Here is a 16,016-nt window from a genome sequence, read left to right as displayed (position 1 = left end):
CTTCCGCTACTGGCTCTCTAAGTCAAAGAAGTCATATAAGTCAGCATATAAGCCGATCCTAAACCAACACTCAAATCGTTCATCCATCTTCGAGCAACCCCGGCTTCTCACACGTCGGAAGGGAGGAGCCCAAGCGATCTTACTGTACTAATCGTTCTGCCATTTTTTGTGGGGGGAAACGTGCACACAGTCGCACTTCTCACTCACTACATACAAAATCAAATCTGTAATGACGACACATAGAAAATGACACACGTCAAAGACAAATCTTACACACCTCGATCTCTTTTTGTGTACGGATGAGATCCGTCACAACACGCACCGTGCTAGAGTTAGTTATTCGTACGTCATAATTGCATAGATGTTTGACGTTTAAAATAACACTTGCACTGCATGGGCTATCAAAGTCGCTGCAGACTTTTCTTGGTCTAACTCTAGTTGTGTGCATGCCCAGTTGGCCATGTGCTTCCGCAGAGGGGAAATAGTGTGAATGCCGACTCCCTTCCCGGTGTTGCTCGGAGTCTTCCATATATAATCAGTTTTTAACATTACCTTTGCTCTTTCAGTGGAACTAGAAGAAGAGAAGCCCAATTCCGACATAGAGGAGATAAAATACGAGAACCCAACGGAGTGGTGGATGAAACTCGTCACAGAGGAGGAGCTGGAAGACATCCGGCACTCACACAAACTGCTGCTGCTGTTTGATATCCTGAGGCAGTGCGAGGCGATTGGAGACAAGCTGTGAGTATACATGTGTGTGTGAACAACGGAGTGGTGGATGAAGCTGGTCACGGAGGAGGAGCTGGAAGACATACGGCACTCACACAAACTGCTGCTGCTGTTTGATATACTCTGGCAGTGCAAGGCGATTGGAGACAAGCTGTGAGTATACATGTGTGTGTGTGAACAACGGAGTGGTGGATCAAGCTGGTCACAGAGGAGGAGCTGGAAGACATCCGGCACTCACACAAACTGCTACTTCTGTTCCATATACTCCAGCAGTGCGAGGCGATTGGAGACAAGCTGTGAGTATACATGTGTGTGTGTGTGAACAACGGAGTGGTGGATCAAGCTGGTCACAGAGGAGGAGCTGGAAGACATCCGGCACTCACACAAACTGCTACTTCTATTTGATATACTCCGGCAGTGCGAGGCGATTGGAGACAAGCTGTGAGTATACATGTGTGTGTGAACAACGGAGTGATGGATGAAGCTGGTCACGGAGGAAGAGCTGGAAGACATCTTGCACTCACACAAACTGCTGCTGCTGTTCGATATACTCTGGCAGTGCGAGGCGATTGGAGACAAGCTGTGAGTATCACATAGTGGTGTACCATCAGCACCACACGCAAATTGGTGGTTCAATACTTACGCTATAGAATTTCCAATTTAGCATGAACCCTTAAATGGCATGACAATCCCGTGTGGTGACTACATGCAGACCCTATCTGAAAAATAAGTTGCGTAATAAATGATTGCTACCCGTTCCTTTTCCCACGAAAACTTTTTCTAAAAGAAGACACTTGGCTCTTGAAGAAATAACTCGCTCATCACTGCTCACTTTTCGATGATTGTCTGAGGACCCTTAGCGGCATATGGGTAAAAGTTGATGGATGAAAAGAAAAAAAGGGGAACCTTTACTTTACAGGCTTTACTACTACTAAGCGTCTAAAAGAACTATTTTTTTCAGGCTTGTTTTCTCCCAGTCTCTTTACTCCCTGGATTTGATCGAACATTTCCTGGGTAAAGTCGACGAGGCGACTCAGGAGGGGCGCATAGATGAGAAACTCGCGAGTCATGTTGGTGAGTCACAACTGGCTGTTTATTGCGTGATAAACTTGATAAAGGTAAAATAAAGTACATAATTCCATTTTTTCTTACGCCACATGGACGAAGTGATTTAAAAAAAGGTTTAAGATCATTTTATCTGTAAACTTCAACAGCAAAATGCCACTAAAACGTTCTAATCTAGTGAGCCCTGTGATTTTTGATTTCTACTGTTTAGTTTAGACACTGTTAAGATCTTTTACAAATAACTTTAAGAAACCAGCGCTCAGAATGTCCACTCCGAAGGACTGATTCAAATGTATTCCCTCCCAATCATTTCACAATCCAACTTTGTTTTAGGCTCGTGGTCGCCGGGCGTGGACTATTTCCGTCTGGACGGATCTACGTCCTGCGAGAACCGATCAATTTGGTGCAAGAACTTCAACCGGGAGGATAATCCCAGAGCTAGGTAATTGAAATCAGATACATAATTCGTAATTCGTTTGGTTTCATAAGTCCACTTTTACTTGTACAAGTTATGATTCAAACCGAGTGTTGAATGCTTATAAGATTCAAGAAAGTCTGAAATTTAAACTCTACCGCTCGGGAACTTGCGAGATACGATACAATCTGATTAGACTCATGTTAAAGGCATGTGCACACCGGCTTGCGTGTGCGTGACGTGCACGTGCGCTAAAATGTTGGAGCCGCACACGTCACGCAAGCGGTGTGCCGTCTCTCATAAGGATCTGTATACTACAACGCCGCACGCGCACGTGCACGTCACGCACACGCAGTCGGTGTGCACAGGCCAATTCCCGCCGTGAAAATAGCAGTACTGTTTGAGTGCTCACAGCTGACCAGTTTAAATTATTTGTTAACTTGACACCCTTTCTTTTCTAGATTTAGTCTTTATGAAGTCTAATTAAAACCTTTTTTTTACTCCTTTTAGACTGTTCCTAATCTCGACCCGCGCCGGAGGTCTGGGCATCAACCTCGTCGCCGCCAACCGTGTCGTGATCTTCGACGTGTCGTGGAACCCTTCCCACGACGTACAGAGCATCTTCAGAGTGTACCGCTTCGGACAGAAGAAACCGTGCTACATCTACCGCTTTTTAGCCATGGTAAACATTCTAGAATACCTATTATCGATTGCAGATAATTAAAAAAAATCTCGACCTAGCGAGGACCAAGCTAGTTGTGTCAAGTATCTCACATTAAAACCGTTTTTTTCTAATATATAAAAACTATCTCTTGGTTAATTGGACGTATTTTTGCAAACGGGAAGCAACCCACACCAAATACTCATTCAAATGTTTACTACATTGTTTTAATATTAAGGGCTGATTGGGGGCATTCTATTTCCCCTGTGACAATTTAAAGATAAATAAAAATAATGTAATAATGTAAATACGCGTAAATTGTCAATTGGGAAATAGGCGAAAATTACACAAAAAATATGTGATGCACTAAGGATTCTGACTCGCACGCGTATCTTTTTTCTGAGTATTTCCACCTGATTGACTAGTGTGAGGATGGTATTCCATCTGTCCAATGTGTATTTGTGTCTCACATTTTGCTTAATCAGAGAGTGAGACACAATGCACATTGGACATAGAAATTGGAGGAGTGGAATACCACCCGAGATAGTTTCATTCATCTACTAAACAACCTTATTCTCAATAATCCTTTATTACTGCCTTTCTTACAGTGTATTATAAAACAAACTAATTCACACAGGGCACGATGGAAGAGAAAATCTACGAGCGGCAAGTAACCAAGCAAGCGATCTCCAAGCGCGTCATAGATGAACAACAAATAGACCGGCATTACGCCGCTAACGATCTCGCCGAGCTGTACAAGTTCGAACCTGTCCCCGTCGAGCCACGGCCCGTGCCCAAGCTGCCCAAGGATCGGCTGTTCGCGGAGATGCTTAAGGATCACGAGAATCGGGTAACTGACTGGCTGTAAATATGTTTTAGCAGCAAATAGATTGGCAGTATGCAGCCAACACAGACACCGCATTATGAAGCGTTTACAAAGAGCACGAGGTCACCACTTATATGTGCATTTTTACTTGTAAAATGCTATGAATCCAGCAGCACAATAGAGTTGTATTCTACGCTATTTTATACTATAATAATCCATGAACACCCCTAAAGCTTAATAATTATAAATATTTTTAAAATACTTGAGTAGTGGTCCTAATTGTGGGCCCATGATATGATATGATATGATACGAGTGGTGACCTCGAATGACTTATGTACTCCGTCTAAAAGCTGAGGTGGTCTGTGGCAGCCAACGATCGCGTCGAACTATACAAGTTCGAACCTGTCCGAGACGCGACCCTTGTCCAAGTGTGTTGTATTATTGAATAAATCTAAATACCACATTTTTGTACAGGTCTTCAGGTTCCACGAGCACGACTCGCTGCTAGAGAACAAAGAGGAGGAGACCCTCAGCGAGGAGGAGCGCAAGAAGGCGTGGGAGGAGTTCGAGAACGAGAAGAAGGCTCCACCTCCCTCGCCCTTCCCTAACACCTGGTCCATGCACAACGGGATGGGTATGTTGTCTATCTCCGTCTCTCTTGCACAGTTCTCAGCGAGGAGGAGCGCAAGAAGGCGTGGGAGGAGTTCGAGAACGAGAAGAAGGCTCCACCTCCCTCGCCCTTCCCTAACACCTGGTCCATGCACAACGGGATGGGTATGTTGTCTATCTCCGTCTCTCTTGCACAGTTCTCAGCGAGGAGGAGCGCAAGAAGGCGTGGGAGGAGTTCGAGAACGAGAAGAAGGCTCCACCTCCCTCGCCCTTCCCCAACACTTGGTCCATGCACAACGGGATGGGTATGTTGTCTATCTCCGTCTCTCTTGCACAGTTCTCAGCGAGGAGGAGCGCAAGAAGGCGTGGGAGGAGTTCGAGAACGAGAAGAAGGCTCCACCTCCCTCGCCCCTCCCCAACACCTGGTCCATGCACAACGGGATGGGTATGTTGTCTATCTCCGTCTCTCTTGCACAGTTCTCAGCGAGGAGGAGCGCAAGAAGGCGTGGGAGGAGTTCGAGAACGAGAAGAAAGCTCCGCCTCCCTCGCCCTTCCCCAACACCTGGCCCATGCACAACGGGATGGGTATGTTGTCTATCTCTGTTTCTCTTGCACAGTTTTCAGCGAGCAGAGCGAGAAGGCGTGGGAGGAGTTCGAGAACGAGAAAAAAGCTCCACCTCCCTCGCCCTTCCCCAACACCTGGTCCATGCACAACGGGATGGGTATGTTGTCTACCTCTGTCTCTCTTGCACAGTTCTCAGCGAGGAGGAGCAAGAATGTTGTCAAAGTTACTATCTTACGGACTGTCCAGGGGTTTGTGCAAACATACTCCCAGCTGTCTTTCCGAAAGCATAAATCGCATAATAGATGTTGTAGGCGGCAGTTTAGAATCCAACCTTCACCTCCATCCTTAGAAGCGTATAGTTTGGTGTTCCGCAAGACTAAATTCTATCCTCGATCATTGCTGTTTTTCTACTTATGTATATACCAAAATGGACGATATTTGTAACTGCGAATTCGAAAGATGATTATTACACGGGCTGTGCATGAGAAAATGTGTGACTCAGTGAGGCGGAATACGTTAGGCGTAAAATACGGCCGTTGCTTGGCCTTCTTTTCCTTAATATTTAGCAAAACGTAATTTAATCGGATGGCGGGCGGAGGATGGCGTTGTCCCCGTGGTCCCGGAGAAGACTGGCTAAATAATAATGAGTAAAACCCGTGGAGGTTTAAATCTTTTCCTTGTTTCAAAATAGTTTTTTTTAATAAAGCTTTTAAATTGTTGTTAAGGAAAGTAATAAATGGTTCCTAAACAGTACCGCTTATGATTATATTGTATCCCCAGCAGCCAGCCTCCTGCAACAACAACAACAGCAACTAGCGTACGCCGCGCTGGCCGCCATGATCCGCAAGGACATGCCCAACATCAACGACAACCAGATCCGCGACATGCTGCCCATCATCTGCAATGCCAACCCCGGGGTGAGAATTGAGAACATACTGCTCAAAACTTCCTTCTTAAATCAGATGCAAGGATCGATATCTATAGTCTGTATGTTTAGGTATTTAAATAAAAGTAAACAAACAATTTGTAATTTTCGGGTAGTTATAACATTTATTGGTTAACCAACCAAATACAAAACCGCCTGGATCAGTCACTGAACGGCGTGACCTACATTATTTGATCGTGTAATGTTTTCATCTACCCTCAACTGGCTTAAGGAGCCATTTGAGGGTAGATTTTGTTTACTTTTATTTAAATACCTTTAGATACAGTAAGATATTATTGCATGTGACAGGAACTGAGGAAAACCCGGTTTTTGCTGTACAAATTCGTTCTCCGGAGTATTTTACAGTATGGGATAACCTAACATAACCACCAGCAAATTTACTTGGGCCATGACTGGCTATGAATTCAAGTCGCATTGCTTAATTTCCGTTCTTGGTATCATCCTAGTAACAATTATCTCAAACTTGAGACATTACGTGTTAATCGGTTTTCCTAATAGTTACACCCATGGGCGTCGCCAGGGTATGTGCGTCGCAAATGTATACCCCTCCCATCGACCACCCCCCCAGCTCAACAGCTGGCGACGCCCTTGTTGGTTACACCTAAATTTATTTCATAGCATAATATATCGATCCTTACTCTAAAAGTTTGAACTTATAGGCACATTAAAATTATAAGTTTGATAAAACTTTCATCAATTATGTTAGAATACTTGCAATGGGAATTATAGCATAGCTAACTTCAGAATTATGGTTAATAGTCATCGATTTATAGCCAGCTAGAATTAATTATCTACTAAACACTAATACACAATCGATATTATTATGAATTTGTAAATAATTCAACAAATTGTGTACATATTAAGGAGTAACAACTTACCCTATACCAAACGATAACACAATTCACTATACAAGCTATATTGCCTCATTGGGCAGTTTTACATTAAATTACATTAATCATATCACATTTATTTGTCCAGATGTTCGGTGGATATGATTATGGCGTAAGTTGGCGTCCTTATTCTTTGTTTATCCAGTATAGCCTCGGTAGGGATTATGTTTCAGCATGACTTATTTCTATCACGACGGCGTTTTCTACGAGTACCGTTAAAATGCCGTTGTGAGATTCGCTTCGGTCCCGTTGATACTCTTGTTTCGTAACTTATGTCATAGAGAAAAAAAATACATAGATTGCTCACTCCATACATGAGTTTTGGTACCAAAAAGACTATTACAATATTTTCATAGTCGACATCTAGCATCGAGTAGCGGAATTATCAGTACTGCTACTTGACAATAGATGTAGCACCGACCGGAAAGTCTTATGTTGTTGAGCATTAGATGTCGACTATTAAAATAATAGATTTTTTGGTACCAAAACTGATGTATGGAGTGAGCACTCTTGTCTTACTATATTTCTCTATGCTTACGTAAAGAATCACCCCTTTAAAACACATAATGAAAGTAAATATGTGTCCAAATTGTTACAGTGTATTTAGAGCAATGGAAAATAATGTAATAGTCTCAACCGGCCGTTAGCAACACTATTGTATTTTCACTATACCCTGCAATCTAACACTTATTGGGGGCAAGGAATGTCCAATATTGCTATAATATTACTTATTGAGCTTCAGAACTTACAGTTCACCATATTTAATTCAATGGAATTCCTAAATTCCACCAGTCCAATTTAAATGGAATTGGTTTCCTAAATGCGTGACGTTTTTTGACCATTACACATGATACCACATAATCATAGTAAATCTGATGTAAATTAAATAGAAAACATACACATAAGACATTCGGATACTTATTAAATAATCAAAAATTGAAGCAAAATTGAATATAAGGCCATAAGGCAAGGCAAAGACGAGTGAGTGTTAGAGAGTTAAAAACAAAGTTTACCCCTAAGCCCCTTTGTTGAGTTGAGAGCAATCGGAGGTTTCTAACCACATTTATAGCAATATTGACACTATACTTTCCTCTACACTTGAGGGCCTACTTAACTTCTGAATCTAAAGATTCTGTATGTCTCCATCACTCTTGTTGAAGTGACAGAGATGTAGATACAGGAATTCTGAAGTTAGTAGGCCTAGTTAGACTGCAGGACCACCGCACCGCTATAGTAGTTAGTGTGCAGAGCGAGGTTCCTATAACGAGGAGAGGTTACGTTTGTTGCGCAGCTGATGCAGAAGATGAGCGAGATCTACAAGTACGCGGCGCAGCCCGGCATGATGAACCCCTCCATGATGAATCCCGTCATGAATCCGGGTGAGTAAACATAAAAAAGTTTGGTCTTTGGAAACTATAAGTAAGATCAATTTAGGGAAAACCAGCATATACAATTTTTGAATGGGAAGACCGTCATAGAGTAAAATAATAACTCTCATATTTGAATACATACACTTACAGAAGGTAGATAATGTCGTAAGTCGAGTATGTGTATAAACGCCAAAGTTAGAAGCGACAAACTAGTTTGTGAAGGGTCTTAACCTGATAGACATTATAGCCACATTGACCTTTAGTGCATTTGTATCGGTAATCTAGTAGCATTTTGGTAGGAACGTGTGAAAAATTCAATGGAGATTCAGATAGGTAAATTAAAATACAAACATATTGTCACTATGTACTTTGAAAAAATCTCGTATCTCACATTGCTACTCAAAGGTGAAAGGCAGTATCCCATACATAGATATCACATTTTTTTCTTATGATTGACCGAACAAGATACGAGTTTCTTTCAAAGTAGTGCCGATATGCATAATTGTTGATACTTTTTAACTGAACCTTTTTTACACCTACCTATGTTGTCACCAGAATGTTAGCCTAATCTAACTGATGTGAAACTATAGGTCAAATTATGAATGAAGCTAGCAGTGGTCTTCAGAAATAGATCACTGTACCCAACGACTATTGCGATGGTGCTTTGAGATTACTACGTTATTTTTTCAACATTATAATTTTTAACACCTTTTATTCAAAATATCAAAGGAAATGCTTTAGTAAGCTATTGTGATTTAAAATGATGAATTGTTGAGTATTTTCTATGGGAATGTTACGTTATTTACGTACGTGTGTCTTTGTTTAGCCGGTGGTATGAGCACGAGTAGCAGCCTGCAGTACGAGCCGCCGTGGCAGCGCCAGCAGCAGCAACAGCAGCAGATGCGGTTGCAGCAGCTCATGCAGCAACAGCAAGTAAGCTACCAGATAATATTATTTCATTTGACCATTAGACAAAAAAAATATGTGTTTGGGTGGCCGTTCCTTAACCGACTAACGGAGCGGCAGCTGACGTCCACGAAGATTCATTACATATTGTTCTTTACTATTTTCTGAGTTATGTTGTTTGATGTTATTTGTCATGGAAATGTATTTTTGGTTTGCGGTTTAAATGTGGTACGGCAGAATTTGTTCTTTGTAATATTATTATCGTAATGAGCCAAAATAGGGATATTCAAATGTTTTGATTAGAAAGATTTTTTTCGCGGGCCGGAAAAGGTTCTCGGGCGGCAGAGAGCCTCGAGCTAAAACTTTTGAATGGGTGGAATCGCTTTATATTTTTATTAGGTTTATGATTTCGGTCACAGGGTGAGGTTTAAGATCAGAAATTTAGGCTTTAATAGTACATTATTGTCGAGGCTCGGAAGCAGCTACTTGCAGGCTGAGGATTCGTTTTAAACGGACGACCTTGGGAGTCCGTTTAATCGAATCCGAAGCCAGCAAGTAGCCTTCCAGCCGAGTCATATATAGTGCTTTTCTCAAAAATGGTGCAAGAATTGGCTTTGCCGCCTTTTTATTTTTTTAATATAAAAATAGAAGTGTATTTTTTTGCCGAAAATACGCCAACCTATTTGAGACAGCTAAATAGTCGCGGTACTAATCATCTGTTTGGCTGTTTAATGGGCCTGTGCCTTCATTTGATATGGCTATTTCAACTTTTAAAAAGTTTGGAACTCGACAAATAATGGAATTTGTATGCAACATTGCAGTCCCAAAATCGAGACTGCAATGTTTTTAATTTTTGACTGACCATAAACTACGCGCTTCGCGACCTATTTTTTAAACGGCAAAGTCGACTTTGCCGTCCATTTTTGAGAAAAATTATAGAGTCAGCACAAAGGCAAAAAGTATCGGCCCCGCGCAGGCCGTCAAGTGAAAGATTACAAACATCGTTCAATTTACAGATGGGCGCGAAGTACTACGCGGGCGGGCTGGGCAGCCGCGACCCGGTCGCCATGGCGCTGCAGCAGCAGCGCGCGCGCGAGTTCCTGCTGGGCGGCGGCGGCGCGGGGGCGGCGGGGGCGGCGTGGGGCGCGCCGGCGGCGGCGGGCGGGCCGGCGGCGGCGGCGGCGGCGGCGGCGGCGGCCGGGCGCCCGCGCGGCCGCCCGCCGCTGCAGCCGCGCGCGCCCCAGCAGGGCGATGTTGTTAACCTCGCCGACTCCGACTAGGAACCAGAGGTATTTAAACCAGGTTTTCTCTAACTTTTTATCCCACGTACTGTGCCCTGTTTATCAAAAGCTGGTAACTTGCAATACAAGTGGAAGTCCCTTTTTGACAGCTTTTGTTAGAAAAGGACTTCCACTTGTATTACAAGTTACAAGCTTTTGATAAACAGGGCACAGGTCGTTTCACGGAAGCTGGCACGAATGGAATGAACGAAACTTTAATTGTATGAGTGACACATATATCAGTGTACAGATGTAGTGCATAATTATTATCCATGGTATTTTTTCGGAAACGTTCGTCAAGTCAATTTGTCAATGCTACTTCAGTCGACCTCAGTACCTATTGTACCGAAACTGATTGAAATGGCAAGACGCGTTCATACGTTTCCGTTAAAAAAAACGATAGAAAAGAATTATGCACTAATTTGTATGTTGTATTGAACATCTGTACAGTCGAAGCCGCCATATATTTTTTCTTTTCTAACTGAATCTTCGCAAGCCGCCCCGACGTCCAGCCACAGGTTTAAAAACACTAAACTAAGCCATTTTTTTTAAGCACCCTTCTTCCCAAACTTAATATGAATTTAATATTTCTTTTGTTTCAGGGTCCCCAAAGTGTATAGTGAACAGATGTGTACAGTGAACGATATATAGGTGCTATGGTGTATGGATCGACGCGAGCGCCGCCACCGCCGCGCCGCGAGCCAAATGTGGAGTCATACCGCACGTGTACATACCGCGGCCCCGTCTCCGGACCCCGGGCTGTCCGCCCTCTACGGACACAACCGACATTCCGCCTTCAGGCTTTACGCTCCACTACATATCAAGAATCTCATTTTCTACCCTCAATATTATTTTAACTCGTAAAATATAGACAAAAGGCGGAAAGACGCAATATATCGTTGGTTTTAACAGCTGAACTAGAAAGCATTGAATTTCGATAACATTTAAAATATGCAGCACATAGTTCAGGTGTTGTAATCGCTGTTATTTGTCTATATTAACTAATATACTTCGTCTCTCCCATGGGCTACGGTCGCATATCTCGTTTCCACTTTTTCTTTACACGAAGCTAGAGCCTAAGGCGTTGACTGTTTAGACTGGATTTGTAAGTCGTGCTCAAATTGAAACGTGACGATTTCTCCGGGACTGGATTTAAATTATTACTAATACGGTTCTCTTTCGTGTAAACGCAACATTCCTGAACAATAGTAGATCTGCTTTTATACTCATTGTCGTGTTTAAGCGTATTGGGTTGCGTTGAAGCGAACTGCGACCTTAGGAAGGGCCGCTTGCATCGAATAGCATTTATATGAGTGTATCTTGCTGACTTTCAGCTTGCGAATCAACTGAAATTTTAATTAAACATAGTTGATATTACTAGTTATAGTATTTTTAATATTACGCCGCGATGCTGGCGGACCTTTGCGCGTTAAATTATTCAATAACATCGATGTTGAAAAGCCACTCGAAGGAATGAGTGTGACACTAATACTTTAAAATATATCTCTCAGTACAGGAAAATAGTATTAAGCTGTGTTATATGTCAGTAGTTAATTACTTCAGTGTTTAACATCATACCACTATCCTAAAGAGGGTGTATGAGAAATCTTTAATATGTGCACAATTAAAATACACACTTACCCCTTAGTCTTACGAACTACTGATTAGTAAGGAAACACCAATTTGAGGAAAGAACTATTTTTTATTTTAGAGTAGGAGGACAAAAGCTTGCCAACATTTTTGTTTTCGCAAATAAATTGACATCTAGCGCTGGTTTACTACATGTACTATGAGTAGATTTGATGTTTTATACAATATGTTGATATATGAGTTTGAATACAAGTCCACACTATGACTTATCTGAGCAGCCCCAGTATTAAATGAAAACTTTTTTGCTGCGACTACTATCTTTTAAACAATCATATATTTGACTGATTATAATTACTTGTAGTACTTTCTTTAATAAAACAGCACATTGCAGCAAAATTTATAAATGGATCCCTAATTCAAATTGACATACTTAATATAATAGTAATTAATTGAATTTTAGACATTTTTTGGCATTGGCTTTTGAGTTTGGTGAAGATTTGACGATTAATATTGTACTTGGTGACAATGGTGTAGCAGTATAAGGTTTGGCAGAAATTAAGACCACTGAGAGTAGAATAAATATTGTTGTCCCAACCTTATGCTGCCCTACCACATGTCTTGCATGTCCTAAAACATGACATTTCGTAGTTAATTTATTTGACCTGCAGCGAGCAGGTGATTTAGTTGTGATATTGCCTAATATAATGTTTTTGTATACGTTTATTTTAATGAGTCACCATCGTGACTTTAATGTTAGGTTCAGCAATTATAGATATATCTAATGTAGGGCTAAATAATGTACCTATTCACAGTGTGACAGGTGTAGTAGTGTTTTATTTGAGAGCCGCTAAAAATATACTTTTGAAACATTCTGAATGTTGATTTTTATATGGTTTAGATTTTTTTACAGAATATTTTATGCTTACAATAATAATTTATAGTTACACAAATATGATAGGAAATGAGCAGTATTCAGTAATTTATAATTTATATTAGTTTCCATGTCTTGCATCCTGTAGGGAGTATTGTTTTGTATTTGTATGATTACTTGTTCTTATCTGGACCTTGAGCTGAATGAGGACTGCTGTAATTGTTTCACTATTTATGTAATATATAATTGTAACTGTAGAAAACTTCCTATTATTTTGTAGTACAATCTATAATAAAGAATTCAGAAATGTGTATTATGTTGTTTTTAGTTGGAAGCAAATACCCTTATTTTTACCGCACTTCCTATAGGACTCCAACTAACTTGGCTAGGTCTCTGATAACTACATGCAGTTTGAGTTGTGCCATTTCTCCCAGGTTGTCTAACTAGCAATACATACTACCGATAGATCAATGCCATTGTTAGAGTAGCAAAAGATTTAGTTAATTACGTATAAACCGTTACTGCAGGGGCCCATTTCTAGAAACCATATTATGGCATCAAAACAAGTGGATCAAATTGCGCGACAAGTATCTACTCTCTATTAACAAAACAGAGATACGTTTCTATAAATATAACAATTAAACTGTGACAGATACTTTTGATTTGAATGTGAACTCAGTAGAGATAATTATAGCTCTATTTGGATAAGTAATCCAGGGTGGCAGATACTTTTGGCGAGTGGCCTCATGCACTATTATCGAAGCTGACCTCTGTAGTCATAACAAAATCTGCTCTGTTACAAACAAATCAAATTAGAAAACCGATAGCGAAGCGTCTGGTTGACGTAACTGGTGACCGAAGAGCTAGCGGCTAGACATGTGCGCCGCGCCGCCGCGCCGCCGCCGCCGACGATTTTTCCACGCCGCCGCCGCCGATAAATTTGACCGGCGTATAATCGGCGTGGCAAATTTTGATACCTATCGTGTCTTATTGCATGTTGCGTAGTGAGTAGATAGTGTCAGATATATAATTTAAAGATCCTTATGCTTTTTCGCTTATTTCATTTGCCAGTGAAACAAATTAGCATCATTTCTGTCGTTGCGGTGTTAGCTGTGATAACGATTTGGCGTTAATTTAAACAAGATCTAGTTTCTGGATCACAGGTAATATTATTGATATTTGATATTTTATCACACAGATTTTTTATAGAACGCATTTTGTTTTAAATTACGAGTAATAGTCTTGATTATCAATTTAATCAGTGAAATAAAGTCAAGAAATTAGCAGGTTCATATCCTAGGACATAAACATGCTATTTGGCACGTATGTAACCGGTCAACTAATTAATCGAATTTGGGTAGTTTAAAATAATAGAAATGGGTACTAAAATTATTAGTTTGGCAACTAAAACGGAGCCTTAAAATATATCAATATGAGTTGTATTTTAATGCCGTTACAGCTTTTGTTTATTTTTAGGCAGGTACCAAATATTTATTTGGCAACTGAATTATTATATTGGAGACTATTTATGAAGCACATTTTAAAAAGATAACGGCTATCTATTAATTTGAAAATGAAGTTCTTTTAAAATATTTTGTTCGGTCACTACACGGTCAACCTAACACGCTCCTCCTCGCTTCGCTCGTCGTCGCACCTATCTTTTGACTCTGGCACAGTGGTAACTATTGAAATTAGTAATTAAAAATTTAAAGACCTAATGGTATAATGACCATTAGGTGTTTCATGATTAGGAATTTCGACAATAAGTATAGTAAGTATAGTATATAGGGTATTATACGAAAATAAATTTGTAGTGTTTTGTGAGTTAGGAAATTTGTCAATTTAAAGTACTAGGTATGCATATGTTTAAATTTTAATTATTTAAAAATGGAGTATTTAAAGCTTATGTATATAGGTATCTCTAAGATATTCTGGATATGTACATACATAAACAACCAAATTTTATGATCGCTTTACAATATTACTTGCCAACTTATTATTTTAGACGCCAACCTATCAATTCAAGTTCCCTATTATATTTTTGGGTGGCTCGATTTTGCTGCCAGTTTTTTAATAATATGATGCTTAAATTTGAGGCTAATATAAATTTATTGATGCTAAAATATTAATGCACAGCCAAATTATATTATTATATGCCCAGTGAAAGTTCCTGTTTAATATTTTAGTTGCCCGGTTAATAATAAGCCATGCTATTTTATTCTTAGAATCTCGGGCCAGCTGTCACCACGATTATAATTGCGTATATTATGATTTTTCGTGTGTTGCTGGTGACACGCATTAAGAGTCATAATTTATTTATCACATAATATACAATTTCACATAAAATTACACATGATCAATTCTTAGTCATTTTATGGTGATTATCAGCTTCTTTCACTTCACAGTATATATTACCTACAATCAAAATTATAAAAGTCAGCTTAAAGCTTCGTAATAAGCTAAAAACAATTACTTTTACTTATATGAACTTAAATCACCAAGGGTCATCATTAAGCTAAGAAAGATAACAAGTAAACCTTAATATTTCATAAAAACTCTTTTATGAAATGCAATGTATTATCTCATAAAAAGTTTCTCAAGAGACTCTAAATTTTCCGTCAGAGGGCTCGTCTATCAAATTTTTGGGTAGTCGCTCACAGTATGTCGGTCTAAAGAGACGCCGGTTTTCCCATGCAAGTGCTATGCGATACGGGACAGTAAATAAATAATAAAGTATATGTAGTTCATCATTATTTCGTAACAAATCATAAATAGGCGAGGCGACAGTGGCTGGGAAAAGTCAATATAGATAGATTATTTTAAAATTACGACTAAACTTATTTATAAAATCTTTTTGTGTTTTATTTGTAGGTATTACACTTATAAAGTCATTATATACTGCCTAAAATGTGGCGTTTTCAAGTGTCCTTTTTATGTTAATATTTAAACATACCCATTGTTAACCGTTCTACTTCAATTTAAGAGGTATCATCTTGTCGGTGGAGTATTTTCCATTTCTCCCTCTCAAAAGGCAAAGCTTTGACCTCTTGATACGACACGACACCAGCTTAACCGTTAACCGTTAGGTTGGTAAAAAATGGTTGCCAAGTGAAATAATGGGATATAATTTTCGGCAATAATTTAGAAAACACACATTATATGTTTTGGATAGCCTAGTAAATACTCAGAAGGCTTTAATGTAGAGTTTCTACAGCCACGTCCTTATGCAGTATCAAAAATTATGCCACGCCGATTTCACGCCGATCACGCCGCCGCCGCCGGTCAAAAAATC

At 40.0% G+C, this 16,016-nt stretch overlaps 1 protein-coding gene and 1 long non-coding RNA gene across 2 annotated transcripts in view; both read left to right on the top strand.

The window, feature by feature from the left end:
• The window catches only part of LOC134796988 (transcriptional regulator ATRX homolog), a gene marked incomplete at its 3' end in the record, with an annotated part of 35,355 nt that extends 25,194 nt beyond the window's left edge, over window positions 1-10,161 (top strand). The window contains exons 19-29 of the mRNA XM_063769181.1: window positions 567-741; window positions 1,691-1,803; window positions 2,128-2,236; window positions 2,720-2,891; window positions 3,508-3,720; window positions 4,172-4,331; window positions 5,655-5,788; window positions 6,796-6,819; window positions 7,999-8,086; window positions 8,904-9,010; window positions 10,000-10,161. Coding sequence (XP_063625251.1) covers window positions 567-741; window positions 1,691-1,803; window positions 2,128-2,236; window positions 2,720-2,891; window positions 3,508-3,720; window positions 4,172-4,331; window positions 5,655-5,788; window positions 6,796-6,819; window positions 7,999-8,086; window positions 8,904-9,010; window positions 10,000-10,161 — 1,457 coding nt within the window. The remainder of the gene's footprint in view (window positions 1-566; window positions 742-1,690; window positions 1,804-2,127; window positions 2,237-2,719; window positions 2,892-3,507; window positions 3,721-4,171; window positions 4,332-5,654; window positions 5,789-6,795; window positions 6,820-7,998; window positions 8,087-8,903; window positions 9,011-9,999) is intronic.
• Window position 10,162: 1 nt separating this feature from the next.
• On the top strand, window positions 10,163-13,034 carry LOC134797148 (uncharacterized). Its single transcript, XR_010145044.1, has 2 exons — window positions 10,163-10,272; window positions 10,866-13,034. It is a non-coding gene; the product is annotated as an uncharacterized LOC134797148 (long non-coding RNA).
• The last annotated feature ends 2,982 nt before the right edge of the window (window positions 13,035-16,016 follow it).

The sequence above is a fragment of the Cydia splendana genome, chromosome 14, assembly GCF_910591565.1.
Source record: "Cydia splendana chromosome 14, ilCydSple1.2, whole genome shotgun sequence".
Classification (NCBI taxonomy): Eukaryota; Metazoa; Arthropoda; class Insecta; order Lepidoptera; family Tortricidae; genus Cydia; species Cydia splendana.
The sequence above is the reverse complement of the archived record's forward strand: the minus strand, read 5'-3'. Positions and strand labels throughout refer to the sequence as shown.